Source organism: Stegostoma tigrinum, chromosome 20 (assembly GCF_030684315.1).
Source record: "Stegostoma tigrinum isolate sSteTig4 chromosome 20, sSteTig4.hap1, whole genome shotgun sequence".
Taxonomy (NCBI): Eukaryota; Metazoa; Chordata; class Chondrichthyes; order Orectolobiformes; family Stegostomatidae; genus Stegostoma; species Stegostoma tigrinum.
The window spans coordinates 58,039,162-58,066,208 of record NC_081373.1 but is presented as its reverse complement, the minus strand read 5'-3'; the positions used below and the strand labels follow the sequence as shown (position 1 = coordinate 58,066,208).

Genomic DNA, 27,047 nt, shown 5'->3' with positions numbered 1-27,047 from the left:
GCTTTCCAAAAACGTTTTAAGAATAAGTCAAGCAGCTACCAACCAATTGGAGTAACTTCGTTTTTTGGGGGTTAACTTCTAGAAATAATAATTCGGGTCAAAATTAATAAACAGGTGGGTAAATATGCCTTAATAAAGGAGAGCCAGCACTGGTTTTTAAAATGAAAATGATGATCAACTGATTTGTTGGAGTTTTTTGACCAGACTTCTGTTGTTAGCCTTGTGTGTGGGCCTCCAGAAGGCAATTTATGCCACGCCAAATAATAAAGTTCTCAAAAAAAGAGCTTGTGGAATAAAATGCACAGTAATAACCTGGGTGCAAAATGGACTGAGTGATAGGAAAGACAGTAATGATTAATGGATGTCTTTCAGGCTGGTAGAAAACTTGTAGTGGAAATGCTCAAGGTTAAGAATTCGGATCCATGTTTTTCTTAAAATATTGATGATCTAGACATTGGGGTGTGGGACACAGGCTCACAACTTTTGGATGATATGTAATGTGAAAGATTTGTAAACAACGAGGATGATAATGTAGGGCTTCAAGTGGGCATAGACAAGTTCATGGAGTGGGCAGGTGGTACCAGATGAGTATTGTTGCAAACAAGTGTGCGGTGATACATTTTGGGAGGAAGTTACGTGGAGAGACTGTATAAAATAAAGGGTACAAGTCTGAAAGGAGAACAGGATCTGAGGGGCTGTAGATGTATATGTGCATAAATTAATACAGATGGTTGGATAGGTTGAGAGAGAAGTTACTAAAGCAAACAGTTTCCTCTGCTTTATTAATAAGACCATAGACAGCAAGTAGGGTGGCTACGTGGTTAGCGCTACTGCATCCCAGTGCCGGGGACCCAGGTTCGATTCCACCCTCAGGTGGCTGTGTGGAGTTTGCACATTCTCCCCATGTCTGCGCGGGTTTCCTCTGGGTGCTCTGGTTTCATAACCACAGTCCAAAGATTTCAGATTAGATGGGTTAGCTGTGCTAAATTGTTCAGGGATGTGCAGCCTAGCTGGGTTAGTCCTGCGAAGTGCGGGCTTACAACGATGGGATGGGGTGGGGGTGGTGTTGGTCTGGGTGGAATGTTCTTTGGAAGGTCAGTGTGGATTGATGGGCCTGCCTCCATATTGTAGGGATTCTAGGAAGAGCAAGATTGGTTATGTTGAGCTGGTATAAGACGTTAAAACAAAATGCTGGAGAAACTGCATTTATGGCAACAACTGTTGAGAAAGAAACAGATTCCTATCTATATAATGCTCGTACAGCCATAAACATTCTCTTGCTTTCTGTCTTCCTTTGCTTTCTGTCTTCCTTTGCTTTCTGTCTTCCTTTGCTTTCTGTCTTCCTTTGCTTTCTGTCTTCCTTTGCTTTCTGTCTCTCTCCTCTTCTCTCCTCCTCTTTTCTCGCTGGTTCGCACCTGCCCCGCCGCCGCCGCCACAAATGCTGCCAGACCTGCTGTGTGTCTCTGGCATCTGCGGTATTTTGCTTTTATTATAGTGGCTGATACGAGGGTCAGTTATGATGATTGTCAGGACATGTTGTGAATGATTTTCTCAGAAGGCAAGGCCGATGGCAAACTGATAGAGCATAGAACAGTACAGCACAGAACAGGCCCTTCAGCCCACAATGTTGTGCCGACCATTGATCCTCATGTATGCACCCTCAAATTTCTGTGACCATATACATGTCCAGCAGTCTCTTAAATGACCCCAATGACCTTGCTTCCACAACTGCTGCTGGCAACGCATTCCATGCTCTCACAACTCTCTGCGTAAAGAACCTGCCTCTGACATCCCCTCTATACTTTCCACCAACCAGCTTAAAACTATGACCCCTCGTGCTAGCCATTTCTGCCCTGGGAAATAGTCTCTGGCTATCAACTCTATCTATGCCTCTCATTATCTTGTATACCTCAATTAGGTCCCCTCTCCTACTCCTTTTCTCCAATGAAAAGAGACCGAGCTCAGACAACCTCTCTTCATAAGATAAGCCCTCCAGTCCAGGCAGCATCCTGGTAAACCTCCTCTGAACCCTCTCCAAGTATTCAAAATTGAGGTATCTGGACAGAATAAATCAGGAGAAAATGTTCCCACTTATGAAAGGATCAAGAGTGAGAGGGCACAGATTTGAAGTAATTTGTTAAAGAAGCAAAGTGTTATGTGGAAAAACCTTTTTCACTCAGATTTGGAATGCACTGTGAGACAGTATTGTGGAGCCAGGTTCAATACTAGGGGTTTCAGTTATTTGAAAAGGATGTTCACGGTTTTGAGGAAAAAGCAGGAGCATGGTATTAAGTGAGTTTCGTATTTGGAGAGCTGGTGGAGCCATCATGGGCTGAATGACCTCCTGCACTGTAGTAATTTTGTGAAAGTGCCTTCCAAACCTGTCACAACTACTGAGGTAACAAGATGTAGAGCTGGATGAACACAGCAGGCCAAGCAGCATCACAGGAGCAGGAAAAGCTGCCGTTTTGGACCTAGACCCTCTTCCAGAAGTGGAAAACAAGGGCCTAGGCCTGAAACGTCAGCTTTTCCTGCTTCTGTGATGCTGCTTGGCCTACTGTGTTCATCCAACAGTACATCTTGTTATCTCTGATTCTCCAGCATCTGCACTTCCTAATATCTCTATCACAACTAATACCTGAAGGGTAAAAGCAACAATTACATACAAAAACAACTACCTGCAGGTTCCTTGTCAGCCCACATACGAGTTATATCTCTGTTCTTTCGCTGTAAAATCCGAGAATTCCCCCTCTAATCCCACTGTTGGCACCTGCAATCATGGACTCCAGTAGTTCAAGAATGTGGCTTACCATCACCATTTCAAGGGCAGTTAAGATTGGAAATAAATACTAGACTAACCAATGATGCCCATACCTAATAAAGTAATTTCAAAACGTAGATACTTGCATAAATTCATGTGCACAAATGCAAAACAGACACAGAGATACATTGGGACTGACTGACGTCCGTTCTAAGGCAAATTAATGTCCAAGTTTGAGAGATGATTCCCTTGCCCATGGCACTGTCCCAGTCGTAATGTCATCGAGGTCTACAGCACTGAAAAGGCCCTTTAGCCCATCAAGTCTGTGCAGTCAAAACAAGTATTTAACTATTTTAATCCTGTTTTCCAGCAATTGGCTCATAGCTTTGTGCCCCTTGGCATCATAAGTATGCATCTAAGTATCTGTCAATTGTGGCTGTCGCCTTGAGGCAAACAGTTGGGCCTTTAAGGTGCTCTGCAGCTCCATGAGTGCAAACGTATAGGCTGAAAATCCAGTTGCCTGTTAATTGATTTGTTAGCATTATCTTCTCACATGCATGGCTCAGAAGTTGGCACAAGAGGGAAAGTTTTAGATTCCTGGATCCCTTGGACCATTTTTGGGGAGGGTGGGATATGTACAAATGGGACGGTCTGCGCCTGAACCACATTGGGACCAACATTCTTGTAGGTCGGCTTGCTGATTCTGTTAAACTCATCTGGCAGAGGGAGGGGTCACAGAATATCACTGATACAGAGACATAGCAAAGGAAGCAAATCACAGTGAGTTCAGTTAAGTTGAGTGTCAATCAGATGATCTTTAATGCTAGGAACGTAATAGGTAAGACTGATGAGTTAATGGCATGGATTGACAAGTGGAAGAATGATACTGTTGCCATCACAGAAATATGGTTGAGAGCAGGGCTGGACTGACAACTCAACATTCCAAGGTATAGGATATTTATGCAAGACAGAGGAGGATGTAAAAAGGGTGGTCATGTAGCACTATTCATTAAAGGGTCAATTATTGCAATAAGGAGAGATGATATCTTGGAAGGGTCCCCAAATGAGGCTTTGGGGATAGAATTTAGGAATGTTAAGGGGGCAGCTACTTTACTGGGACTGGATTATAGGCCCCCAAAGAACCAGCAGGAAATGAGGAGCAAATATGTAGACAGCTCATAGAGATGTGTAAAAGTAATAATGGGGTGATTATACAACGGGACTTCAACTTTCCCAACATAATTTCGGATGGTCATAGTGTTAATAGTTGGTGGTCAGGGGTGGGGTCAGATTTCTTGAATTGGAGCCAGGGGAGTTTTTTTGTATCAGTACATAGAGGACCTAACCAGGAATGGTGCAGTGCTGAATCTGGTTCAGTGGAAAGAAGCCAGACAAGTGTTGAATGTGGCAGTGGGGGGGAACAGAATAAGCAATAGCGACCACAACGCGGGACAGTTCAGATTTGTTCTGGACAAGGCGAAAGATGGACTACAAAAGGCGGCTCCTCATTGGGAGAAGGCAGGTTTTATTAAAATAAAGCAGGATCCAACCACAGTAGACTGGGATCAGCTCCTTGCGGGTAAGTCCACAGCAGAGCACTGGACAGCATTCAAGAGGACCTGGGGACAGTACATGTCCAAAATGTACCCTTTTGAGGGAAATGTAGCAGCAGTCAATTCAGAGAACCCTGGATGTCTAGGACAATTCAGGAGAGGATAAAGTAGAGGAGTAGGGCTTCTAGCAAATCCAAAGGGAGCGATTCAGCTGCAACCCTGGAGCAATACAAGAAGTTCAGGAGGCAACTTCAGAAAACAATTAGAGGAAAAAGGGGAGATGAAAAAGGAACTGCAAACAGGATTAGGAAGAACTCTAAGATATTTTATAAATACATTAAGGGGAAGAGGCTAACCAGGGAAAGAGCAGGGCTCATTCGGGACCAATGAGCAATCTGTGTGAGAAGACGCAGGATATTAGAAGGGTGTTGAATGAGTCCATCTCTTCAGTCTTCACTCTGGAAAAGGAGTGTGTGGCTATGGATTTCAAGAAAAGAGACTGTGAGGAACTTGCACAGTTTGACATAGGAAATGGGGAGGTATGGGAGGCTCTGTCAGGCTTAAAAACAGAAATCACTGCTCTGGATTAAATGCGTCCCAGGCTTCTGTGGGAGGTGAGGCAGGAAGTTGCAGGGGCTCTAAAAGAAAAAAATTCTTAATTCCTCTGTGGCTGTGGGAGAAGTGCCCCAGGATTAGAGGATGGCTCATGTAGTTCCACTTTTTAAGAAGAGTGGTAGTGATGAGCCAGGAAATTACAGACTGGTCTTATGTCAGTGGTAGGGAAGCTATTGGAGAAAATGCTGAAGGAGGAAATAAATACCCACTTGGAAAGGCATGGTTTAATTAACGATAGTTAGCATGCCCTTGTCAGAGAGAGATCATGCCTAACAAATTTGTTAGAATTTTTTGAGAATGTGATTGTGTATGGATTTGGCAAGTTCAAGCTGATGTAGTTTATATGGATTTTAGCAAAGCTTTTGACAAGGTCCCACATCAGAGACTGATTGAGAAAGTTAAAGTACATGGAATTTAGGGAAACTTGGCGAGATGGATCAGAAACAGACTTAGTAATAGGACACCAGTGTAGTGGTTGGAGGCTGTTCGAGTGACTGGAGGATGGTGTCTGGTGGTGAATCTCAGGGATCAGCACTGAGACCCTTATTGTTTGTTATATACATAAATGACAGAGATGAAAATGTAGGGAGAACATTAAGCAAATTTGCAAAAATATGGACAAGTGCGGGAAATTGGGATTATTGCACTTTCAGTGGTAATTACGTTAGTGCAGACTTGATGGACTGAAGGGCCTTTTCTGTTCTATATGAATGGAAAGCACATTTGCTTAATAAAGCACTCCTGTCGCCTTAAACCATCTACTTCACTGTAAATGGTTTATGATGAAGAGATGATTCTAGGCCACAGGAAGATATAGATGGGTTTATCAGATGGGCAGACCAATGGCAGATGGTATTTGACCTGATAAGTGTGAGGTGATGCACTTTGGAAGAAGAAAAACAAGTTGAGTAAGTATTTAATGAATGGCAGGACACAGTGTAGCCTTGAGGAACAGAGAGATCTTGGGGTGATTATTCACAGATCCCTGAAGTTGATAGAGCATGTGAATAGGATAGTTAAGTGGGCACGTTGGATACTTGCTTTCATTAGTTGTGGCATAAAGTATAAGGGCGAGCAGGTAATGTTGGAGATCAGAGATAATGGGAACTGCAGATGCTGGAGAATCCGAGATAACAAAGTGTGGAGCTGGATGAACACAGCAGGCCAAGCAGTATCTTAGGAGCACAAAAGCTTTTGTGCTGCTATGGTAATGTTGGAGTTAGACAGAACATTGGTCAGGTCACAACTGGAGTACTGCATGCAGTTCTGGCCACCTCATGAGAGGAAGGATGTGATGGCACTGGAGGAAGTCCACTAGGATGTTGCCTGGGATGGATAAATTGAACTCTTAGAAGAGACTAGATAGACTTGAATTGTTTTCTTTAGAGCAAAGAAGACAGAAGGGGAACATGATTGAGGGGTATGGACATGCTGAGTAGGGGGCAGGAGTTTGAGGGAATTTGGGGGAAAGAAAACTTTTTCATTCAGCAGGTGGTGGGAATCTGGAATGCACTGCGTCGGAAGGTAGTGGAGGCCAGAAACCTTCCAACCTTTAAAAATATTTGGATGAGTACTTCAAATTTAATAACATTCAAAGGTTATGGGACAAGTGCAGGAAATTGGGATTAGTGGACTTTTAGTGGTCATTATGTTGGCGCAGACTTGATGGGCTTTTTCTGCATGGCGTGAATTTATGAATGGGAAGTACTTTTGTGATTGTTGCATACACGTAGGAAGAAACTTAATGATAATTGTTACACTACTTACCCCCATCTGAATATTGAGTTCTTCATCATATAGCTTGCATATCAAGGCACATATCTCAACTTAATATACTTTCTCGAACCTTGTAGAAGAACCTATCTATCAGTAATGTGAATTCTTGTACATATGTTCTATGCTGTATCTCTCCAGGCCATTTTCTGATCTGTTCAAGTCCAATCTTGAGGCTCTTTAAGTATAGCTTGAATTGCTTGGCCAGTGACTGTTCATTGCACACGGCATTAAGACTGTACAAGGCGAGGAATACGAACCCAGGACCCTCAGATTAAAAGTTGGATATTATCCTGAGTGCGCTATCCAAGCTCAAGTCCAAAACTTGAATTTTTTTTTGAAGTGATTGCTGTATAAATACCCATTCAGACTTCTGCAGGTTCAGCCTGCTTTCCTCATCAGGTATATCTCAAGTGGTAGCAAGGAGCTGATTCATTTGGTCTAGATTAATCCAATGTACAATGGATGTAATTGATTTCTCAACCTTTCCCTTGACTCTGCCATCCTTCCAAATTTGCTTTCAATGCCTGGGCTACACAGCCTTCCAAAACTAGTTTAGAGAGTGAGGAAAGAAAATTAACCAGCACAGCCAGACCCGAAAAATATTCGGTGAACGCATCAGGTGAGGGTACAGGTGAGATGCACACTGGAAGATGGATTGAAGGTCACCAGAATCAATGGGAACCGCTACAAGCTGTATTCTTAATGAGCATTAAATTAAACCAAATTCTTCCTTTTCTCAGGTTAACGATCTTCGAAAAGAATTGGAAAGTAGGAATCAAAGCTCGAAGGGGTTGAAATCCCAGTTGATAGCCCGGCTAACAAAACAACTAAAAACTGAGGCAGAGAAAGAAGAGCAGAAGGAATCTGAGAAATCTGAAAGAGAAGATGACGACGAGGATGATAAAAGATCTGAAGATGACAAAGAGGTACTATATGCAACTTTTCCATACTTATTATTAAAGGTATTTGTGTCCAAAGAGACATGGCAAGCTGGGGGCAGGGTTACTCCAGTTTACTGTGGGTGCTGTGCAAGGGGCCATACTAGCAGACCTGTGTTTGGAGCAACACCTTTGGAACTGGGTGCAGGAGCTAGCGGCAGAAAGGTCTGAAACATTGCGGGTGCAGTGTGTGGGGTTGAACTGGCATATTGCATGTCGAAGACTTGTGTTCTACTGGATCTCCTCCTTCTACCCAATCAGCTGATAACTGTGGGAATGTATCATCAAAGCCATTTCTAGGAATTTGAGAGAATCATGGGCCTCTGGATTTGAATGAGGTTTTGAAAAGTTGTATTCAAAAAGTGCTGAAGAAACTGAGCAGGTCTGGCAGCATCTGTGGAGAGAAAAGGAATGAACTTCGCATCTGATATGATTTTTCTTCACAATACATTTGTACAGATGCTACCAGACCTCCTGATTTTCTCAAGCACAGCTGATCAAACAGCATGCAAGGAGCAAAAAGTCAACTTTTCGTCCTGATGAAGAGTTTTGGCCTTTAATATTGACTTCCCTGCTCCTCCGATGCTGTTTGACCAGCTGTGTTTTTCCACCTCCACATTTATTGACTCAAGCTTCCAGCTTGTCCAGTCTTTGCTGTCTGAGTTTCTCAGGCGCTTCATTTTAATTTTGGATTTACAGCTCCAACAGTGTTTTACCTTTTGCTGACGACTGTAATGTTCTTAAATTTCTCCCATCCTTTAGGAGGAGGAGAGGAAACGCCAGGAAGAAGTGGAACGTCAGCGACGTGAAAGACGCTACATCCTACCTGACGAACCTTCTATCATCGTTCATCCTAACTGGACTGCCAAAGGGGGCAAGTTTGACTGTAGCGTCATGTCTCTGAGTGTGCTCCTAGACTATCGATTGGAAGATAATAAAGAGCATTCTTTTGAAGTAAGTGCCTATATATCATGGTTACTTGCTCAGATATATTGGGGACTGTTAGTTATTGGGAGAAAGAAATTGGACAAACAGGAGGCTGGAAGAACTCAGCAGATCAGACAGCATCTGGGGCAAAGGAGCGGTTAACATTTTGGGTATTAACCCTGAAGAAGGGTAATACCTGAAATGTTGACTGCTCCTTTTGTCCCAGATGTCTACCTTGGGTTCCAGCATCTGCAGTGGTTTTTGTCTCCAAAAAAGAAATCGGACTTTGGTTTAATTTATGTATAGGTGTGTATTTTTCTGGCTAGGCCAGCATGTCTTATGCGCACTTAATTTTCCTGGCAAAGATGGTCCTGACATGCTGCCTTAATCCTGTGCAGTACTTGTGTTGTAATAACACCCGTTAGGGTGGGAGTTCCAAGATCTAGCTCCAGCAAAGTTGAAGTAAGAACAAATTTATTCCAAGTCAGGTCAATATGTGGGTTGTAGAGCAATTTGTAGATGGTGATATTCCAATACATCTGGTGCCCTTGTCCTTCTAAATGGTAGAATTCTCAGATTTCGAAGTTGCTATTGAAGGACCCTGGGTGAGTTGTTGTAGGGCATCTTGTAGTTGATATCTACTTCTGCCCTGTGTGCAATGGTAGAATGAATGGTGAAGTTAGTGGATGAACTGCTTTGTCCTGGATGGTGTCAAGCTTCTTGAATGTTGCCAGGCCAGCACTCATCCAGGCCAGTGGGGAGTATTCCATCACGCTTAGGGAATCAGGTGGTGAGTTACTCACTACAGGATTTCTAGCCTCTGACCTATTCTTGTAGTCACATGTTTTTACCTGGCTCAGCCAGTTCAGTTTCTCGTCAGTCAGTGAGGAATTATTGGTATAAGGATGCTCCATTGGGAATCTCTGAATAATAATCAGTTGTACGTACGCTGGCTCATGCGGCTGTAATGCATTGGCACCATTTTACTTTGCAGGTCTCCTTGTTTGCTGAACTCTTCAATGAAATGTTACAGAGAGACTTTGGATATCGAATATATAAAGCATTGGTCACTGTCCCCGAAAAAGATGATAAAAAAGAAAAAGACAAGAAAGATCGCAAAGAGGAGAAAAAAGAGAGTGAGAAAAGGGAAAAGAAAGAAGAAAAAGATGAAGAAAATATTGAACCAAAAACAAAAAGGAGGAAATCGGGAGATGAGAAAGATAAAAAAGAAGAGAAGGATGGACGGAAGGTACTTGGTAACAAGGGACTATATATGAGTATAACGAACATATGATACAAATTAGGAACAGAACAAGGCCATTCAGCTTTATAGCTGTGCCATTCACTAAGATCATAGTTGATGTGAATGTGGACTCAACTTCACATTCCTGCCTCTTCGCTCTTCCCAACCCCACGCCCAAATGCACAATAACACTAAATTCTTGACTTAGAAGGGAGTCAGTCTGCCTCTATCTTAAAAATATTCAATGACTCTAACTCATACTCACCCCAAGGGAAGATTACTCGATCCTCAGGAAAAATGTGCTCCTACTCTGTCTTAAATGGAAGATATCTTGATTTTAAACCATGTCCCCATGTCCCTTCCATAAGGGGAAAAGTCCCTTGTGCGCCCACCTATTAAGTCCATTCAAGATATTTCAATATATTCACTATTTGGATGTGGGTGTCTGTCTATGTCAGCATTTACTGCCAATCCCTAATTACCCAGAGGACAGTTAAGAGTTGGCCACAATGCTGTGGATCTGGAGTCATGTGCAGACAGGACAGACCAGTTAAGGTTGGCACTTCACTCCCCTAAAGGACATTAGTGAACTAAATGGGTTTTTCCGACAATCAACAACAGTTCCATGGTCATCATTAGACTCTTAATTCCACATTTTTATTGAATTCAAATTCCGTCATCTGACATGGCAAGATTAAACCCAGGTCCCCAGAAAATTAGAGATAGTGGGAACTGCAGATGCTGGAGAATCCAAGATAACAAATCATCCAACTCCACATTTTGTTATCCCCAGAAAATTAGCTGAGTTTCTGGATTAATCGTTTATTGATAATACCACCAGGCCATTGTCTCCCCAGGACCACACCACATTCCTGCTAAACTCCATTGGATATGGATCAGGCCGTCAAAATTTCTACGGAACCTCCCTATGCTGGATATCATTAGGACCATCTCTGAACCACTTGTGATTTATTTACATTAGTCCTTAATTAGGGAGTCCAAAACTGCACAATTCTATGGGTGGCCTTCATGAGCTATAGCAAACTATCTGTTTTTAATAAAAACAATGTACAGCAGAAGCTCGTGATCCGAAATAAAATTCGGAACTGCTGGAGAAAACTGGGTTCTAAAGAAGAGTTATTGAATTTGAAACGTTAAGTCTTTTTCCACAAATGCTGTTAGACCAGCTGGGTTTCTCCAGGACTTTCTGTCTTTATCCCTTCTTATATATTCCCCTTGCATTCCACATTACATTTACTTTCCCCATCACCTGTATATTAACTTTGTGGCTTATGTATCAGGTTACCCAGATTCCTTCATATATACCAGTGTTCTTTCAGTCTTTCCCCATTTCAATGTGCTTTTTTTTTTGTTTTTTTTCTGTAAAAGTAGTCAAGTTCATGTATTTTCATATTTTCCCACATTAGTTCCATCTGTTAAATTTTCACCCGCTCATTTGACCTGTCTCATTGCAGCCTCTTTTGTCTTCTTCACAGCTTAATTTCCTGCCCATCTTTGAAACATCTGAAAATTTAGCAGCCATGCGTTCAGTCCCTTCCTCTAAGTCATAAATTGTAAATAATGTTTCAATACTAATTTCTGTGACACACCACCAGTCATAACCTGTTCAACAGCATATTTATGCCCACCTCTGCTTTCTGTCAAGAAAGAAATCCTGTATTTGTACTAATATGTTACTCCCAATGCCATAAGCTCTTATTGTGCACACTACTGTTTGATATTACACCTTGTCAAATACAACCATGAGTTCCCTTTCAGTTCTGCTGTTTGTTCCTCCTTTAAAGAGCTCTAATAAATTAGTCACGCATGTTTTCATTTTTCACAAAACGACGTTGACTGCCTGATTTCATGAAGAGTTTCTAAAAGCCCTGTTTTGGAAATAGTTGCCAGCAATTTCCTTACATTCCTGTTTTCTGTCTCAGACCTTTCTTGATTAGAGGATCACAATTGCTACTCTCCAATTCCAAAATGTAGGAATTTTGGAAAATTAAAATCAGCCAGTTTTGAGACTCTAGGATGAAATCCAACATGTTTGTAGTTCATGAAAAATAGATTGACGATTGGATCAGGCTTGGATGTGGTCAGAAAGCCTCCTCAATATTTGGTATCTATCAGCATATTAAGACCAATGGGTCTGAGAAAAACTCACACAGAAAACAGACTTTGCCCATAAACTTGTTGGCCAAATACTGCCTGTGACATGTAGGGGACTTTTCCAAACTAATCTCAGCCACCTATATTCTCTTTCTGTCAGAAATTGTCCAGCTGCTGCGGACTAGTGTAATTGATCAACAGGGCATCCCACAATCTAACAACTCAGTGTGTGAAAATGTTTCTTTTGCCTGCCCGTTTGCATGTTGATATTCTTACTGTCTTCTTCATTCATTCTCCATGTTCCCACCAATGAACTTGTTTTGTATTTACCTGTCTATTGCGTTTATCATCAAATGTGTGCTATTTATTTGACAACTGCAACACAGAGATCATAAATCTACACAGGGAATGTCTAAACAAAATATTTTAATGAACCTTTGCAGAAAGAAGATAAAGACAAAGATGACAAAAACTTAAGAAAAAGGGACGACTTTAAAGAAGATGAGGAAATGGAAGATGGCACAAACCCGGATGATTATGATCCTCTGGATGCAGAAGATGCTGAGGATGAAGATGATGAAGGTGAAAGTTGTAGGAATGCTGTTGGACCTTGAGGGTATGACCTCTGGCCTCAGCAGCTGTAGGATCAGAAAAGGGGGAGAATTGGACAGCTGTCCTCCTGATGACAACACTGTCATCACTGGAAAGTAAAGGGTTGGGCACAAGAATAAATCTTCATTCAAAGATGAGCAGCAGGTGTGTAGATGAGGTACATAGTGACTACCATAAAACAGTTAAAATCCAACCCTTCACATTCGGACAGCTCAGCAACCACAGCATGTAAAACATTTAAATAGTGCATGTCCCTGTCAGAAAATGTTAAATATTGAAAAATAGACTTATTTTTTGGCAGATTGATGGAAAAGCACATCTCAAAGCTTGTAAAAAAAAAAAGTCAGGAATTGTGCTAGCCACCTTCCTAAAGTAACAAATGATGTCTGGCAGGGAGTGAGATAACAACAGAACCATAAGATCATATGGTACAGGAGCAGAATTACGCCACGCCCATCAAGCCTGCTCTGCCATTTGATCATGACTGACATGTTTCTCTCCTACCTTCTTCCTGTAACCCTTGATCCTCCTACAAATCAACAACCTTTCTATCTTTGTTTTAAATGGACTCAATGACTTTGCCTCAGAAGGCTATGGGGGCCATGAGTTCAATAGATTAACTACCTCTGGCCGAAGAAATTCTTCTTCATCTCACTTCTAAAAGGTCGTCCTTTGACGATGTGCAGTTGGGTTGTTATCTTTCCTACTAATGGAAATCTTTTCTCCACATCCACGCTGTCCAGGTCCCTCCATACTCTGTAAGTTTTAATCAAATCATCCCTCATTCTTCTAAATTCCAGCAGGTACAGACCCAGAGTCCTCCATCAATCTTTATATGACAAGCCCTTCATACCTAGGATCATTCTTGTAAACCTCTTCCAATGCCAACACATCTTTCCTTTGATACGGGGCCCAAAACTGCTCTCAATACTCCAAATACAGTCTGAGCAGAGCCTTCTGCAGCCTCAGCAGTACATAGAGTCCGCAGGTGGCAAGTTTAGAAATGGGAAAATAGAACCGACAAATGCATAGCTCAGGAACTGGTGCAGGTGTTCGGGTTTTAGGCTGTTGGATCTTTGGGACATCTTCTGGAGCAGGGATGACCTGTAGTGTAGGGGCGGGTTGCATTTAAACTGGCTGGGTACCAGGGAGGTTTGCTAGTGCTACTCAGGGCTTAAACTAGGGTGGCAGGGAGCTGGGAACCAGAGCAAGTAGTTCAGCTAGTGGAGGGATTGAGGAGAAAGTAGATGTTATGACTAGTAAGTTTGAAGGAAAGGACCGCTAGGAACAGGGTAATGAACAAGATGGGGCTCGTGGGCTGAAGCGTGTTTCTTTCAATGCAAGGAGTATTATGGTAAGGCAGGTGAGCTTCAAGCTTGGATCAGAACACCATGTTTGTAGCCATTACGAGACTTGGTTGAGAAAAGGACAGAACCAGCAGCTCAATGTTCCAGGGTTTTGGTGTTTTAGATGAGATAGAGAGGGAGGTTAAAGAAGTGGAGGAATTACATAATCAGGGGGAACGTCACAGCTGCAGTCAGAGAGAACATATTGGAGTGATCATCCACTGAAGCAATAAGGATGCAGTCACTCTGATGGGATTATGCTATAGGCCACCCAACAGACACTGAGATATTGAGGAACAAGTATGAGGGCAAATTATGGAAAGATGCAAAAACAACAGGGTAGTCATAGTGGGTGATATTAACTTCCCCCATATTGACCAGGATTTCATTAGAGCAGGAGGCTTAGATGGGGCAAAATTTGCCACGTGCATCAAAAAGGGTTTCTTAGAACAGCATATTGATAGTCCAACTAGAGAAGAAGCCATCCTGAATCTTGTACTGGCAAATGAGCCTAGCCAAGTGACTGACCTTATTGTAGGACAGCATTTTGGATACAGTGATCACAACTCCTTAAGTTTTAAGATAGCTATGAATAAGGATAAGTCAGGACCTTGCTGGAAGGTACTAAATTGGGGAAGGCAAATTATGTCACTATTAGGCAGGAGCTAGGAAGTGTTAATTGGAAGGAACTGTTATCAGGCAAGTTCACATTTGGCATGTGGGAACAGTTTCGAGACCTGCTGATCAGAGTTCAGGAACAGCATGTTCCAGTCAGGAGGAAGAACAAGGATGGCAAGCTATGGGATCCTTGGATAATGAGGGAGGTTGTGAATTTAGTCAAAAAGGAAGTAAATATAAGGTTTGGAAAGCTAAATCAGCCCAATCTTGGGAAGAATATAAAGAAAGCAGGAAATTAGGATGGCAAGGATAGGCCATGAAATATCCTTGGCAATTAGGGTTAAATAAAATCCCAAGTTATTTTATATATACATTAAAAACAAGAGGTTAACTCGGGAGAGGGTAGGACTACTCAAGGATAAAGGAGGGAACTTGTGCTTGGAGGCAGAGGATACGGGCACAATCCTAAATGAATATTTTGTATCACTACTCACCAAGGTGGGGGACGTGGAGGATAGTGGGAATAGTGTGTGGTATGCTAATATGCTAGGGCATTTTGACGTGGAGAACGAAGTGGTGTTGGGTCTCTTCAAGAGCATTAAAGTAGATAAGTCCCTAGTGCCCATTGGGATTTACTCCAGGTCATTGAGAGGCAAAACTGGAGATTGTTGGGACCTTGATCAAGATCCTTATATCTTTTGTAGCTATTGGAGAGGTCCCTGTGGATTGGTGAATAGCTAACATTGTTCCCCTGTTCAAAAAGGGGAATAGGGATGATCCAAGAAATTATACACAGGTGAGTCTCACGTCGATAGTTGAGACGCTATTGAAGAGGATTCTTAGGGGTAGGATGTTCACATGTTTGGAAAAGCATGGTCGAGTTAGGGAGTTAGCGTGGCTTTCTACAAGACAGGTGTCTTACTAACCTGATTTTTGTTTTGAGTAGATGCTGAGGGTGGGCGGTTTTTACATGGATTTTAGTCAGGGTTTCGACAAGGTCTCTCATGGTAGGCTGATCCAGATAATTAAGGTGCATGGGCTCTGTGGTGATTTGGCCCTTCAGATTCTGAATTGGCTTGCCCATAGACGACAGTGGCTAGTGGTGGAAGGGTATTTTTCTGCCTGCAGATCCATGACTAGTGGTGTTCCACGGAAATCTGTACTGGGACCTCTAATTTGAGATTTATATAAATAACTTGGATGAAAATATAGATGGGTGGCTTATTAAGTTTGCAGGCGACAAGGGTCAGGGAAGTTGTGGATAGCGTAGAAGGCTACATTGGAATATAGATTAGTTGCACATATGGGCAGAGAAATGGCAGATGGAGTTTAAAATCCGGACAGGTATCAGGTGTGTTGCCCTTTGTGAAATCAAATGTTTAAGAAAAATATACAGGTAATGGCAGGACCCTGAACATTGATGCACAGATAGGGTTGACAGTCAGAATCTTTCCAGAATTTTAGATGTCTAATACTAGAGGGCACACATTTAAGGTAAGAGGGGTCAAGTTCAAAGATGATGTGAGGGGCAAGTTTTTTTACACAGGGATTGAATGCACTCCTGTGGGTACGGCTGGAGGCAGATACATTAGGGGTGTTAAAGGGGCATTTCAGTAGGCATATGAATAAGCAAGGAACGGACAGATATCGATCATGGGCAAGCAGAAAGGATTCATTTAATGTGGTGTTGTGAAAAGCATAACATCATGGGCAAAGGTCCTGTCCCTGTGCTGCACTGTTCTATGTTATGTGTTCTAGCCATAAAGTTGTACAGCGTGGAAACAGATCAACTCAATCATGCTCAATATTTGTCCTAAACAAATCTACACCCACTTTTTCCAGCATTTGGTCTGTATCCCTCTAAACTTTTCCGATTCATGTACCCATCCACATGCCTTTTCATGATTTTATAAACCTCCATATGGTCACCCCTCAACCTCCAATTCTTCAGGGAAAATAGTCCAAGCCTATTGAGCCACTCTGTATGGCTCAAGTCCTCCAACCCCTGCAATGTCCTTGTGAATCTTTTCTGAACTGGTTCAAGTTTAACAATGTCTTTCCTATGGCAGGGAGACTAGAATTTGAACACAATATTCCAAAAACGGCCTAAATGATATCCTGTACAGCAGCAACATAACATCCCAATTCCTATACTCCATGCACTGACTACTAAAGGCAAGCATAGCAAATGCTTTGTCGCAAACCATTTCCACTCCCCCTCCCATTCTCTTGACGACATGTCCATCATGGGCCTCCTGCACTGCCACAATGATGCCACCCGAAGGTTGCAGGAACAGCAACTCATATTCCGCCTGGGAACCCTGCAGCCATATGGTATCAATGTGGACTTCACCAGTTTCAAAATCTCCCCTTCCCCTACTGCATCCCTAAACCAGCCCAGTTCATCCCCTCCCCCCACTGCACCACACAACCAGCCCAGCTCTTCCCCCCCCACCCACTGCATCCCAAAACCAGTCCAACCTGTCTCTGCCTCCCTAACCGGTTCTTCCTCTCACCCATCCCTTCCTCCCACCCCAAGCCGCACCCCCAGTTACCTACTAACCTCATCCCACCTCCTTGACCTGTCCGTCTTCCCTGGACTGACCTATCCCCTCCCTACCTCCCCACCTACACTCTCTCCACCTATCTTCTTTACTGTCCATCTTCGGTCCGCCTCCCCCTCTCTCCCTATTTATTCCAGTTCCCTCCCCCCATCCCCCTCTCTGATGAAGGGTCTAGGCCCGAAACGTCAGCTTTTGTGCTCCTGAGATGCTGCTTGGCCTGCTGTGTTCATCCAGCCTCACATTTTATTATCTTGGAATCTCCAGCATCTGCAGTTCCCATTATCTCTCATAGCAAATGCTTTCTTCATTACCTGTGACTTTACTTTCATGGAGCTATGAACTTGGACCCCAAGGTCTTGCATTTCTGTGCTGTTGCAGTCTCGCCTTATTGAAATGAATGCTAATATTGCATTTGCCTTCCTGACTGTCGACTGAGCCTGCATCCTAACTTTAAGAGATTTTGAACTATGGCTCCAAGTCCATTTGTATTTCGCATTTTCAAAGCCTTCCCACATTTACAAAATGGTGTACTCTGATATTCTTCCTCCCAAAGTGCGACATCTGCCTCTTAGCCCACTTGCTTAGCACGTTCAAGTCCTTCTGCAGCCTCTTTGCTTCCTCAACATAATCTGTCCCTCCACCTATCTTTTATGTCATCTGCAAACTTAACGTTTAAATCATTAATGTGTAATATGAATAGATGTGGTCCTAACACTGACCCCTGTGGAGATCTATTAGCTGCCATCTTCAGAAAGACCTCTTTATCCCTACTCTGCCTTCTACTAGTCAGCTAGATCTCTAACAATGTGGGTACTTTGCACCTAATACCATGGGTTCATATCTTACCCAGAAGCTTCCTGTGTGGCACCTTGTCAAAGGCTTTTTGGAAATTGAAATAAATCACAGTGCCTCCTCAAATAATTTCTGATAGATTTGTAGGGCAGGACTTCCCCTTGATGAAGCCACGCTGACTCTGCCCTATTTTTACTATGCATTTCCAAGTACTGTGCAATATCACCCTTAATCATGGACTCTAACATTCTGCCACTGACCAAGGTCAGGCTAACTGGCCTCTAATTTTTTTGCTTCTACCTCCCTAACTACTTAAGCAGAGGTATTACATCAGCCATTTTTCAATCATCCATGGCTCTCATTAACTCCAGTGATTCCTGGAAGATCACCATCAATGTGTCTAAAATGTCCTTTGCTACCTCCTTAAACCCTACTGTGTCGACCATTCAGTCCAGATGATTTATCTGCCCTCAGACCTTTCAGAACCTACTAGGTGACAGCCATTGCACTCACTTCTGCACCCTGATTCTCTTGAATTTCTGATATCTTGCTAGTGTTTTCATCCGTGAAAATTAATGCATGGTGCCTGTTCATTTTCTCTGCCATTTCTACGTTCCCTATTTCTACCTCTCCAGCCTCCTTTTTCAGCATTCCAGTGTCTTGCTTTTCTGTTACCTTTTAGATATCTGAAAAGACTCTTGCAATCTTGTTTTATATTACTCGCTAACTTGAACTCATTTTTCATCTACTCCCCCTTATTGCTTTTTATAGTTACGCTCTCTTGGTTTTTAAAGGCTTCCCAAACTTCTGGCTTCCCTCTAATCCTGACAACATTGTATGGTTCTCCTGTTTCTTTCATGATGTCCTTTACTACACTCGCCTACACTTGTCAACACATTTCATCTTCCTTGGGATGAATTTCTGCTGTGCTTCACTGATTACCGCCAGAAACAACTGTCATTGCTGCTGTACAGTCTTCCCTGCTAGCACCCCTTCCGGTCAACTCTGGCCATCACTTCCCTCGTGTCTTTGTAGTTACCATTTACTCAATTGTAATACTGTTACATCTGATTCATGTTTCTCCCTCTCGAACCACAGGGTGAATTCTATAATATTATAGTCACTCAAGATTCTTTTGCCTTAAGCTCCATGAACAAGTCTGCCTTGTTACATGTCACAAAATCAGAATTGCCTGTTCCTTAATGGGCCAGACCAAAAGCTGCTCCAAAAGGCCAACTCGTAGACATTGCACAAATTCTTTTCCATGAAATCTGTTACCAACCTGATTTTCCAGTCCAGCTGTATATTGAAGGGCCCCATGATTATTATAACTGTTTTTCATACGTACCTTTTCTATCTTCTAATTTATTTTCTTCCCCACATCCTGACTATTACTCAGAGGGCTGTGACTCACATCGGGGTCATCTTTCCTTTCGCAATTCCTCAACTCTACCTGCACAAATTCTACGCCCTCTGACACTTTCTCATTTGCTAGTAATAAATGAAATTAACATCAAGATGACTCTGTTCCCTCTGTCCATCTCCCTTTCGAAATTACATAATCCTTGGATGTTTATTCTATAGGCACATCTTGGATTGCACAATTTGTTTTTTATGTGCTGTTCACTTTTGTCAAGCTCCTGACACACCTTCATTGATGCAAAATCTGTAATTATCAACTGATGAAAACAAAATAAATTTAATCACATTACTTTAACCTTCAAATACATATCTAATACTTCCTTCAGCCTGCAAAATGCACAATCATGTCTCAAAATAGAGCCATAAAACTTTGGTATATTTCTGGACCTAAACCTGTCTGACCACCCTCTGCATCCGAGCACTGTGGCCAAGCCTGGGTAGCAAGCCCCCTTCTTTGCAAGCAGCCAATGAACCACACTTCTTCATCTAGGTCAGTCATTTTATCTTCAGTTTTAAATCTTCTTTTGTGGATGTTTCTCAAATTTTTAATCAGGCTCCCTGACATACTTCCTTGCGATTATATTTCATCAAGGTGTAGGATAGTTGGCCACAGATGGTCCCAATCTCCTGGGTTTGTGCCCCTGGACCACCCAGATTCATTAATCAACTCAATTGACAGGCTACTCACCCATTTTCCAAATCAACAGGTCTGGCGCGTAGACCATCTAATTTTCCAATGATTGCTGCTGTTCTAAGCAACAGCAGTCATTGGCCCATTGGGATGCTCCAGACACCGAGTCCCTCATCCTTCCTTTTGGCTCATCTGCTATCTCGTGGTGAATTCCATTGCATGGTCTGTTGTGGGCTGAATTACAAGATCCAATAAACTAAGGCATGGTGTGTCTGATGTCAACTCTTAGATCCTTGTCAACCTCTTCCTTTGATCTTGTGTGTAGTCCTGGTTTGGCTTGACCATTCTGACCTGACTTCCTAACAACAACAACCACCACCACCACTACCACTTTTTTTTCTTATCCTGTTCTGTGCTCTCCCGTAGTGTCTGAAGTCTGCTTCTCCACCCATTCGGCATTATGACTTTTATTCCCCCCCACTAAGTGATTTCTCTTGATGGCCTTTTCCTCCCAACCTTCAGGCCCCACTTCCCCCTCAATGAGTTGATGAGAGTGGAACAGGGTTTTAATTTCTTTGTGGGATGTGTATATCACTGGCTTGGCTAGCATTTATTTGCACCAGTCATCGGGATAAAGTGTGTGAAAGCCAAGAAGATTTGCTAAACCCACCAATCATTTCTAATTCTGTGCGCCTAAATGATGTAAAGGGTAAAAGCAGAACATTGTGGGTGGGGGGTGCTATGAGGTACCTGGAAGGATTGGAACCTCCAGAGCCTATGTTTTTTTTTCTCGGTCACTAGTCTGGAATATCACAAACTTAAAAAAAATTACCACCACATTCATCAAAGAATCTGTTGACTCTGATTCCATTGCACCCTGGTCACAGCTTTGATTTGATTCCAGTCACGCAGCTTTTTAATGCTGTTACAGGGTGTCAGCATCACTTTTGTTTGTTATCCATCTCCTGTCAGGTGGTGGTGAGCTACATTCTTAAACCTCTGCAGCCTGTGCGGTCCATGTTACTGCTGCTCGGAGGAGAGTTCCAGGATCCTGACCAACAACATTTAACCCAACCATGCAATTCCATATCAGGATTCTGTAAGATTTGCAGATAATATTCCCACATGAATGCTATCCTTGTTCATCTAAGTGGTAAAACAAAAAAATAAAGTACTGGAGAAACTCAACAGGTCTGGCAGCATCTTTGCAGAGAGAAGCAGAGTTAGTGTTTTGAGTCTCGTGATTGTCAGTAAAGACAATAAGGATTGTCATTGTAGAAATCTTGAGTTTGGAAGGTGCTGCAGTACAGGAAGGGATTGAATTTAATGGTACTTGGGATGCCAATCAAGTTGGCTACTTTGTCCTTGGCTCTTTTTAGTTTTGTTACTCTGTGATGCCCCTGGGGATATTTCTGCATGTGTGTGGCTTCGTCTGAGATGAAACTATGAAAACTTAGAAGTAATCTGTCTGGCTCTAGGAACTGCTGACCTTAACCACAGCTCCATCATGCAGCTCAATAATGGATTGTACGTTTAGTGGTTTTGTCACTATAATTCACTTTACTATGAGTGACTTCTCGTGATGTTTTGTTAAACCTTGCTCTCAACAGACAGAGATGAGGAAGAGAGCGACCGAGATCGGAAGGATGACAGAGTGGAAGGAACGAGGAGGTCCAGAGAAAACATTTCTAAAGAGAAGGTGCAGTAGCAGTCAGTCAGTAGCATTTTGGTGAAATGTAACGTCATGTATGTTCATTTTTCTGCACTTGAACTGTGAGAAACATCAACTAGAACTATTATGATCTTGTAATTACTTTCAGTATTACAGGGAGTTCTGCCATAACACGATATTTGTGTTCCAGTGCAAAATTGCATTTTGGAAGTAATGGGGCCTGTGGGGAAAAGCAGTGTTCGAGGCAGATGACAAAAAAAACACTCAAAACCACTCAAAATTCTTCTTCACCAATTTCCAATAAGTGTTGGTGCCCTGCCTGTCACTTGTCTAAGCTTTGACACTTACAAGCAAATAAAATCTATTCATTTAACATAGTCTGCACTACTATCTAACCCATTGATCTGGCCTGACATTCCATCGGCACAGATATCTGTATAGATTTACAGATAAGTGAAGCAGAGGAATCTGACCTTTTCTTTCCTATGTAGCCCATTGACAATGAACTTAATTGTAAGATTAAAATGCACAATAAACCTGAGTAGCATTGTTTTCAAAACAGTGCTGGAAAAGAGCAGACATCTTTTTTAAGTAGACACCTAAATAATTTGCATGAACAAGTTCAAAAGTTCTTCCAAAATTAATATGTAATAAAATCTAGGCAAAATACTACACAAAAAGATGCATAGCACTCATTATTTTAAACTAATCTTCATTTTCTTGTGTTTAATATATTTAGCGTAAACTTTTCAAACTTAACATTTTCCTAATAAGATGGTACTCTGTGTGATATCATATTTGAGATTTATGACATACAGTCTAATTATCTTCCTGAAATGAGCTCATTATGACTTACTCTGAACATTTACACCATCTGCAAGGGTCAAAAAAAATTTCTTTTGACAAAGTCCGCAATGTTGATGTGTTCTTGATAGAATCACGTTGTAGCCAACACAAGTTCACGTTTTAATAAGTGTTCCCCTGTTTGTCAGTCGTGTTATAGCCAATTCACATTGCCGGAACATGCATTACAGCAGAGTACAATCAAATTTGTATTGTGTGTGGAGAATTTATTTTAAAAGCCAACTGAAGTTTTGGTGGGTATATTTGTGTTAAAGGTAGTGGTGGTTGGGGAAGTACTGGTGAATTGGCAACTTTGCAAATGAATTGACGGTATTACGCAGGACTCTTACCAGTTTGATTGTCCTAGCGTGCCAATACCAATGCACAAATTAAATCAGTAACAGTATAGACTAGGGGTTCAATGCAGGTAAAGAGGATTGTCAGAGGATACGCAGGATATATAAATCACTTGGGGGCATGGGCAGAGAAATGGCAGATGGAGTTTAATCCGGACAAATGTGAAGTGATACATTTTGGAAGGTCAAATACAGGTGTAAATTGTACAGTGACTGCAGAACTCTAGGAGTGTTGATTTGCTGAGAGATCTAGGTGTGCAGGCCTACAGGTCACTGAAGGTGGCATCACAGGTACATAAGATTGTAGAAAAAGGTCGATGACGGGCTTGCCTTCATTGGAAGGGACATTGAATATAAGGATAGACAAGTTATGCTGCAGCTTTATAGAACTCTCATTAGGCCACACTTGGAATATTGCGTATTGTTCTGGTCACCTCACTATCAGAAGGATGTGGATGGTTTGTAGAGGACACAGAAATTGTTCACCAGGGTGTTGCCTGGTATGGGGTATTTTAGCCATGAAGATAGGTTGGATGGACTGGGTTTGTTTTCACTGGAATGCAGGAGGTTGAGTTAAACTGATAGAAGTTTATAAGATTGTGAATGGCATGGATAAAGTGGGAAGTATGAGGTTTTTTTCCTAGGTTGTAGGGGGCAATTACTCAGGGACGCGGGTTCAAAGTGTGAGGGAAAAGTTTAAAGAGTATTGCTCTATGTTCTTCATGAATATGAAGGGAATAGAGGAGTACAGGTCCCAAAAATGAAGACAGTTTTAATATGGAAAGGCAAAATGTGTTGATGTAGGCTTGGAAAGCCAAAGGGCCTGTTCCTATGCTGTGTTGTTATTTGTTCTTTTGTTTGTTCTAAGGTGGAAAAATATACACTTTTTTAGCCTTAAAAAAGATCAGTTTTGCAGTCTGACTATACTTGTCTTGATTCTTCAAGGAAAAGAAACAGCAGTTCACACACAACAAGGATCTTCTTCTTGCTTTTGTATATTTTGATCAAAGTTACTGTGGTTTTCTGCTTGAGAAAGATCTTGAAGAAATCATCTACACTCTTGGACTCCATCTTTCACGTGCACAGGTACAACTTGTTCCATTTATTCTAGAGGTATTTCTCCTTTAACACGATAGTTGCATTCTTGTGTGACCTCGCACTATAGAAAATTGCTCTAAAAATCACTATCGAAAATTGCTATACCTGTACAGTACAAAATTTGCATTATCCAAACAGTGTCCACTATTTATCAATCGCGTTACAGCCAATTTGCGTTATGGCAGAAATACCTGTATGCCGTTGGGTGTACGGTGCCACAGTCAGGAAATACATCAGTGGCGAAGACCATGATGAGGCACTTATCAGCCACTAACCAAGTATACAGTGAAATAATTGAATCTTAGCCAGTAAGCAGAAGTACGAATAAACAGTTTTAAATTAAGAGATTGGGCTGACTGGAAACATTTTACTATAATCCGTCTGTGGTAGAAATCTTGACTGACAGATTGTCTAAGTATCCGTGGACTGGGGAGAAATGTGTTCCTGTTCGTGGTGTTATTCAGTCACCGTGGCTCCAATTAATAAATAACCACCACCCCGGTGAAGTCGATATCTGTCTGTCTAAAAAGTTGAGAGATACCAGTCTTCTATTCCAAGACTTATGCCTGCTAGCTGATCACAACTGGCGTAACATTTGACTTCTGCCCTTGAGCCGGAGAGGGCAAATTCACCCAGTTCTAATTACTGCATTGGTTCATGCTGTTTTGCTCTAGGATGAGAAACAGTTACAGTTCCTCCTGTAAATAAAATGTCTGTGGACGTTCCCTATCTATGTTCAAAAATGAAGTAGGAAAGAACGAGAAGTCAACAAGAATTATGACTTCCAGAAGTTTGAAGGAGAAAACTGATCAGTTTCCCTGTAGCACTGGTCAATTTTTTAAAATTTTTATTTCCAGGTGAAGAAGCTAATCAGCAAAGTTGTACTGCGAGACTCTTGCCTGTACAGGAAACTAACTGATGGCTCAAAAGATGAAGTAAAAGTGACAGAGAGCGAAGTGGAATCTGATCATTTGTTAGGTATTGCACCTCCTCTAATTCATCCTGTCCCAGGCTGTAACATTTATGGAACTCCTAAAGAATCAGCTTTCTCAAGATACTTTTCTTTATATCTGACATGAGTGCCAGCTCCATTTGCCAATCTATAAATTGAAGCTTGAATTTTTGCTTATGGATTGTAGAAAAATGCTCTGTGGTTGAACACTACACCATTTATTGTCTCTGTGTTTGTAGATAGTATTTCCAGTGCATGCCTACACTAAGTCAGTAAATACTAATAACAAACATACCAGAGGCTTTCATAGCTGGTGGGATTTGAATTTGTTTTACAAATCTAGAATTGAAGCTGGTCTTAATAATAGCGAACATGAAACTATTGTCAATTGTTGTGAAACCTCATTCACTAATGTTTTTTAGGAAAGGATATTTACCTTTCTTACCTAATCAATCCTGTCCAGACCCAGATTAATGTGGTTAACTCTAAATAGCCTTCTGAAATAGCCTGTCACGTCACTCAGTTGATTTGGGATAGACAGTGAATGCTGGACTGGCCAGCAATGCCCAAAATCCACAAAAGAATCATTTTTTAAAAAATCCAAGTCATTTATTTGCAGAAACCTCTCAAGGTTTGGTCTCTTTATTTTTTCATAGGTTGTCTCATTAAATCCAGAGGTGTGAGATTAAAAACAACTTATGAGCTATGTACAAGTTGACTCAATTTTTATCACAATTTTATCACATGCATTCTTTCTTTCATTTAATTTACAGACTTTTAAAAGAAAGTTAACACTTTCATTTTTCTTCTTGCTCCTTGATGTCCTGCACTGTGAGTTTTTGCCTTTGCCCTTACTTTCTCTGATTATATCATAGAATCCCTAAAGTGTGGAAACAGGCCCTTCAGCCCAACAAGTCCACACTGACCCTCGGAGCATTCCACCCAGAACCATTCCTTTGTAACCTGGCTAATCCTCACATCCCTGAACACTACGGGCAACGTAGCATGGCCAATCCACCTAATGTGCCCATTTTTAGACTGTGGGAGGAAACCTGAGCACCCGGAGGAAACCCATGCAGACACGGGGAGAATGTGTAAAGTTCACTCAGACAGTTGCCCAAGTGTGGATTCGAACCAGAGTCCCTGACGCTGTGAGGCAGCAGTGTTAACCACTGAGCCACTGTGCCATCCTGAAATATCAAACTAGGATTTCAATTGTTTGTTTAATCAATTTTCATAATTTAAAATCGTTCGGAGTAAATTTTAAAATTTGCAGCTGTAAAGTTCTGCAGGCAACTGAGCTCAAAACTTCCACGTGACTGTTAGTGGGATTATAGAGTAACAGTATGTATCGTAGTTGTATTAGCTGTACAGTCTATAACAGGATGAAATAAGAAGACGTTTAAATAATGGAAGATTCAGGTAGAGTCAAAATGAATTAATGGAGTGGAAACCATGCTTAACAACTTGTTGGAAGGTTTTTTTTTGTGGCTATAACTAGCAGAAAAGATAAGAGACAACTGATCGATAAGGTATATTTGAATTTTTTGGAAGGCCTTCAATAAGGTCCCACACAGAAGTTTAATAAATAAAATTCAAGCGAGTCTCGTTGGTGGGAATAAACTGGCATGGATTGAGAACTAGTTAATAGATAGAAAACAGAAGAAATGAATGAGAGATAATGGGAACTGCAGATGCTGGAGAATCCAAGATAATAAAGTGTGAAGCTGGATGAACACAGCAGGCCAAGCAGCATCTCAGGAGCACAAAAGCTGACGTTTCGGGCCGAGACCCCTCATCAGAGAGGGGAATGGGATGAGGGTTTTGGGATGCAGTGGCGGCGGGGGGGAGATGAGCTGGGCTGGTTGTGTGATGCAGTGGGGGGAGGGGACGAACTGGGCTGGTTTTGGGATGCGGTGGGGGAAGGGGAAATTTTGAAGCTGGTGAAGTCCACATTGATACCATTGGGCTGCAGGGTTCCCAAGCGGAATATGAGTTGCTGTTCCTGCAACCTTCGCGTGGCATCATTGTGGCACTGCAGGAGGCCCATGATAGACATGTCGTCTGAGGAATGGGAGGGGGAGTTAAAATGGTTCGTGACTGGGAGGTGCAGTTGTTGCGAACCGAGCAGAGGTGTTCTGCAAAGCGGTCCCCAAGCCTCCGCTTGGTTTCCCCAATGTAGAGGAAGCCACAGCGGGTACAATGGATACAGT

General features: G+C 42.0%; 1 protein-coding gene across 2 annotated transcripts in view; it reads left to right on the top strand.

Moving 5' to 3' along the window:
• The window catches only part of ccar1 (cell division cycle and apoptosis regulator 1), a 108,802-nt gene that overhangs the window by 62,799 nt on the left and 18,956 nt on the right, over positions 1 to 27,047 (top strand). For both annotated transcript variants that reach the window (XM_048551264.2, XM_048551263.1), the window contains exons 16-22: positions 7,446 to 7,631; positions 8,406 to 8,597; positions 9,565 to 9,819; positions 12,372 to 12,510; positions 21,524 to 21,612; positions 23,730 to 23,870; positions 24,740 to 24,860. In XM_048551264.2, coding sequence (XP_048407221.1) covers positions 7,446 to 7,631; positions 8,406 to 8,597; positions 9,565 to 9,819; positions 12,372 to 12,510; positions 21,524 to 21,612; positions 23,730 to 23,870; positions 24,740 to 24,860 — 1,123 coding nt within the window. The remainder of the gene's footprint in view (positions 1 to 7,445; positions 7,632 to 8,405; positions 8,598 to 9,564; positions 9,820 to 12,371; positions 12,511 to 21,523; positions 21,613 to 23,729; positions 23,871 to 24,739; positions 24,861 to 27,047) is intronic.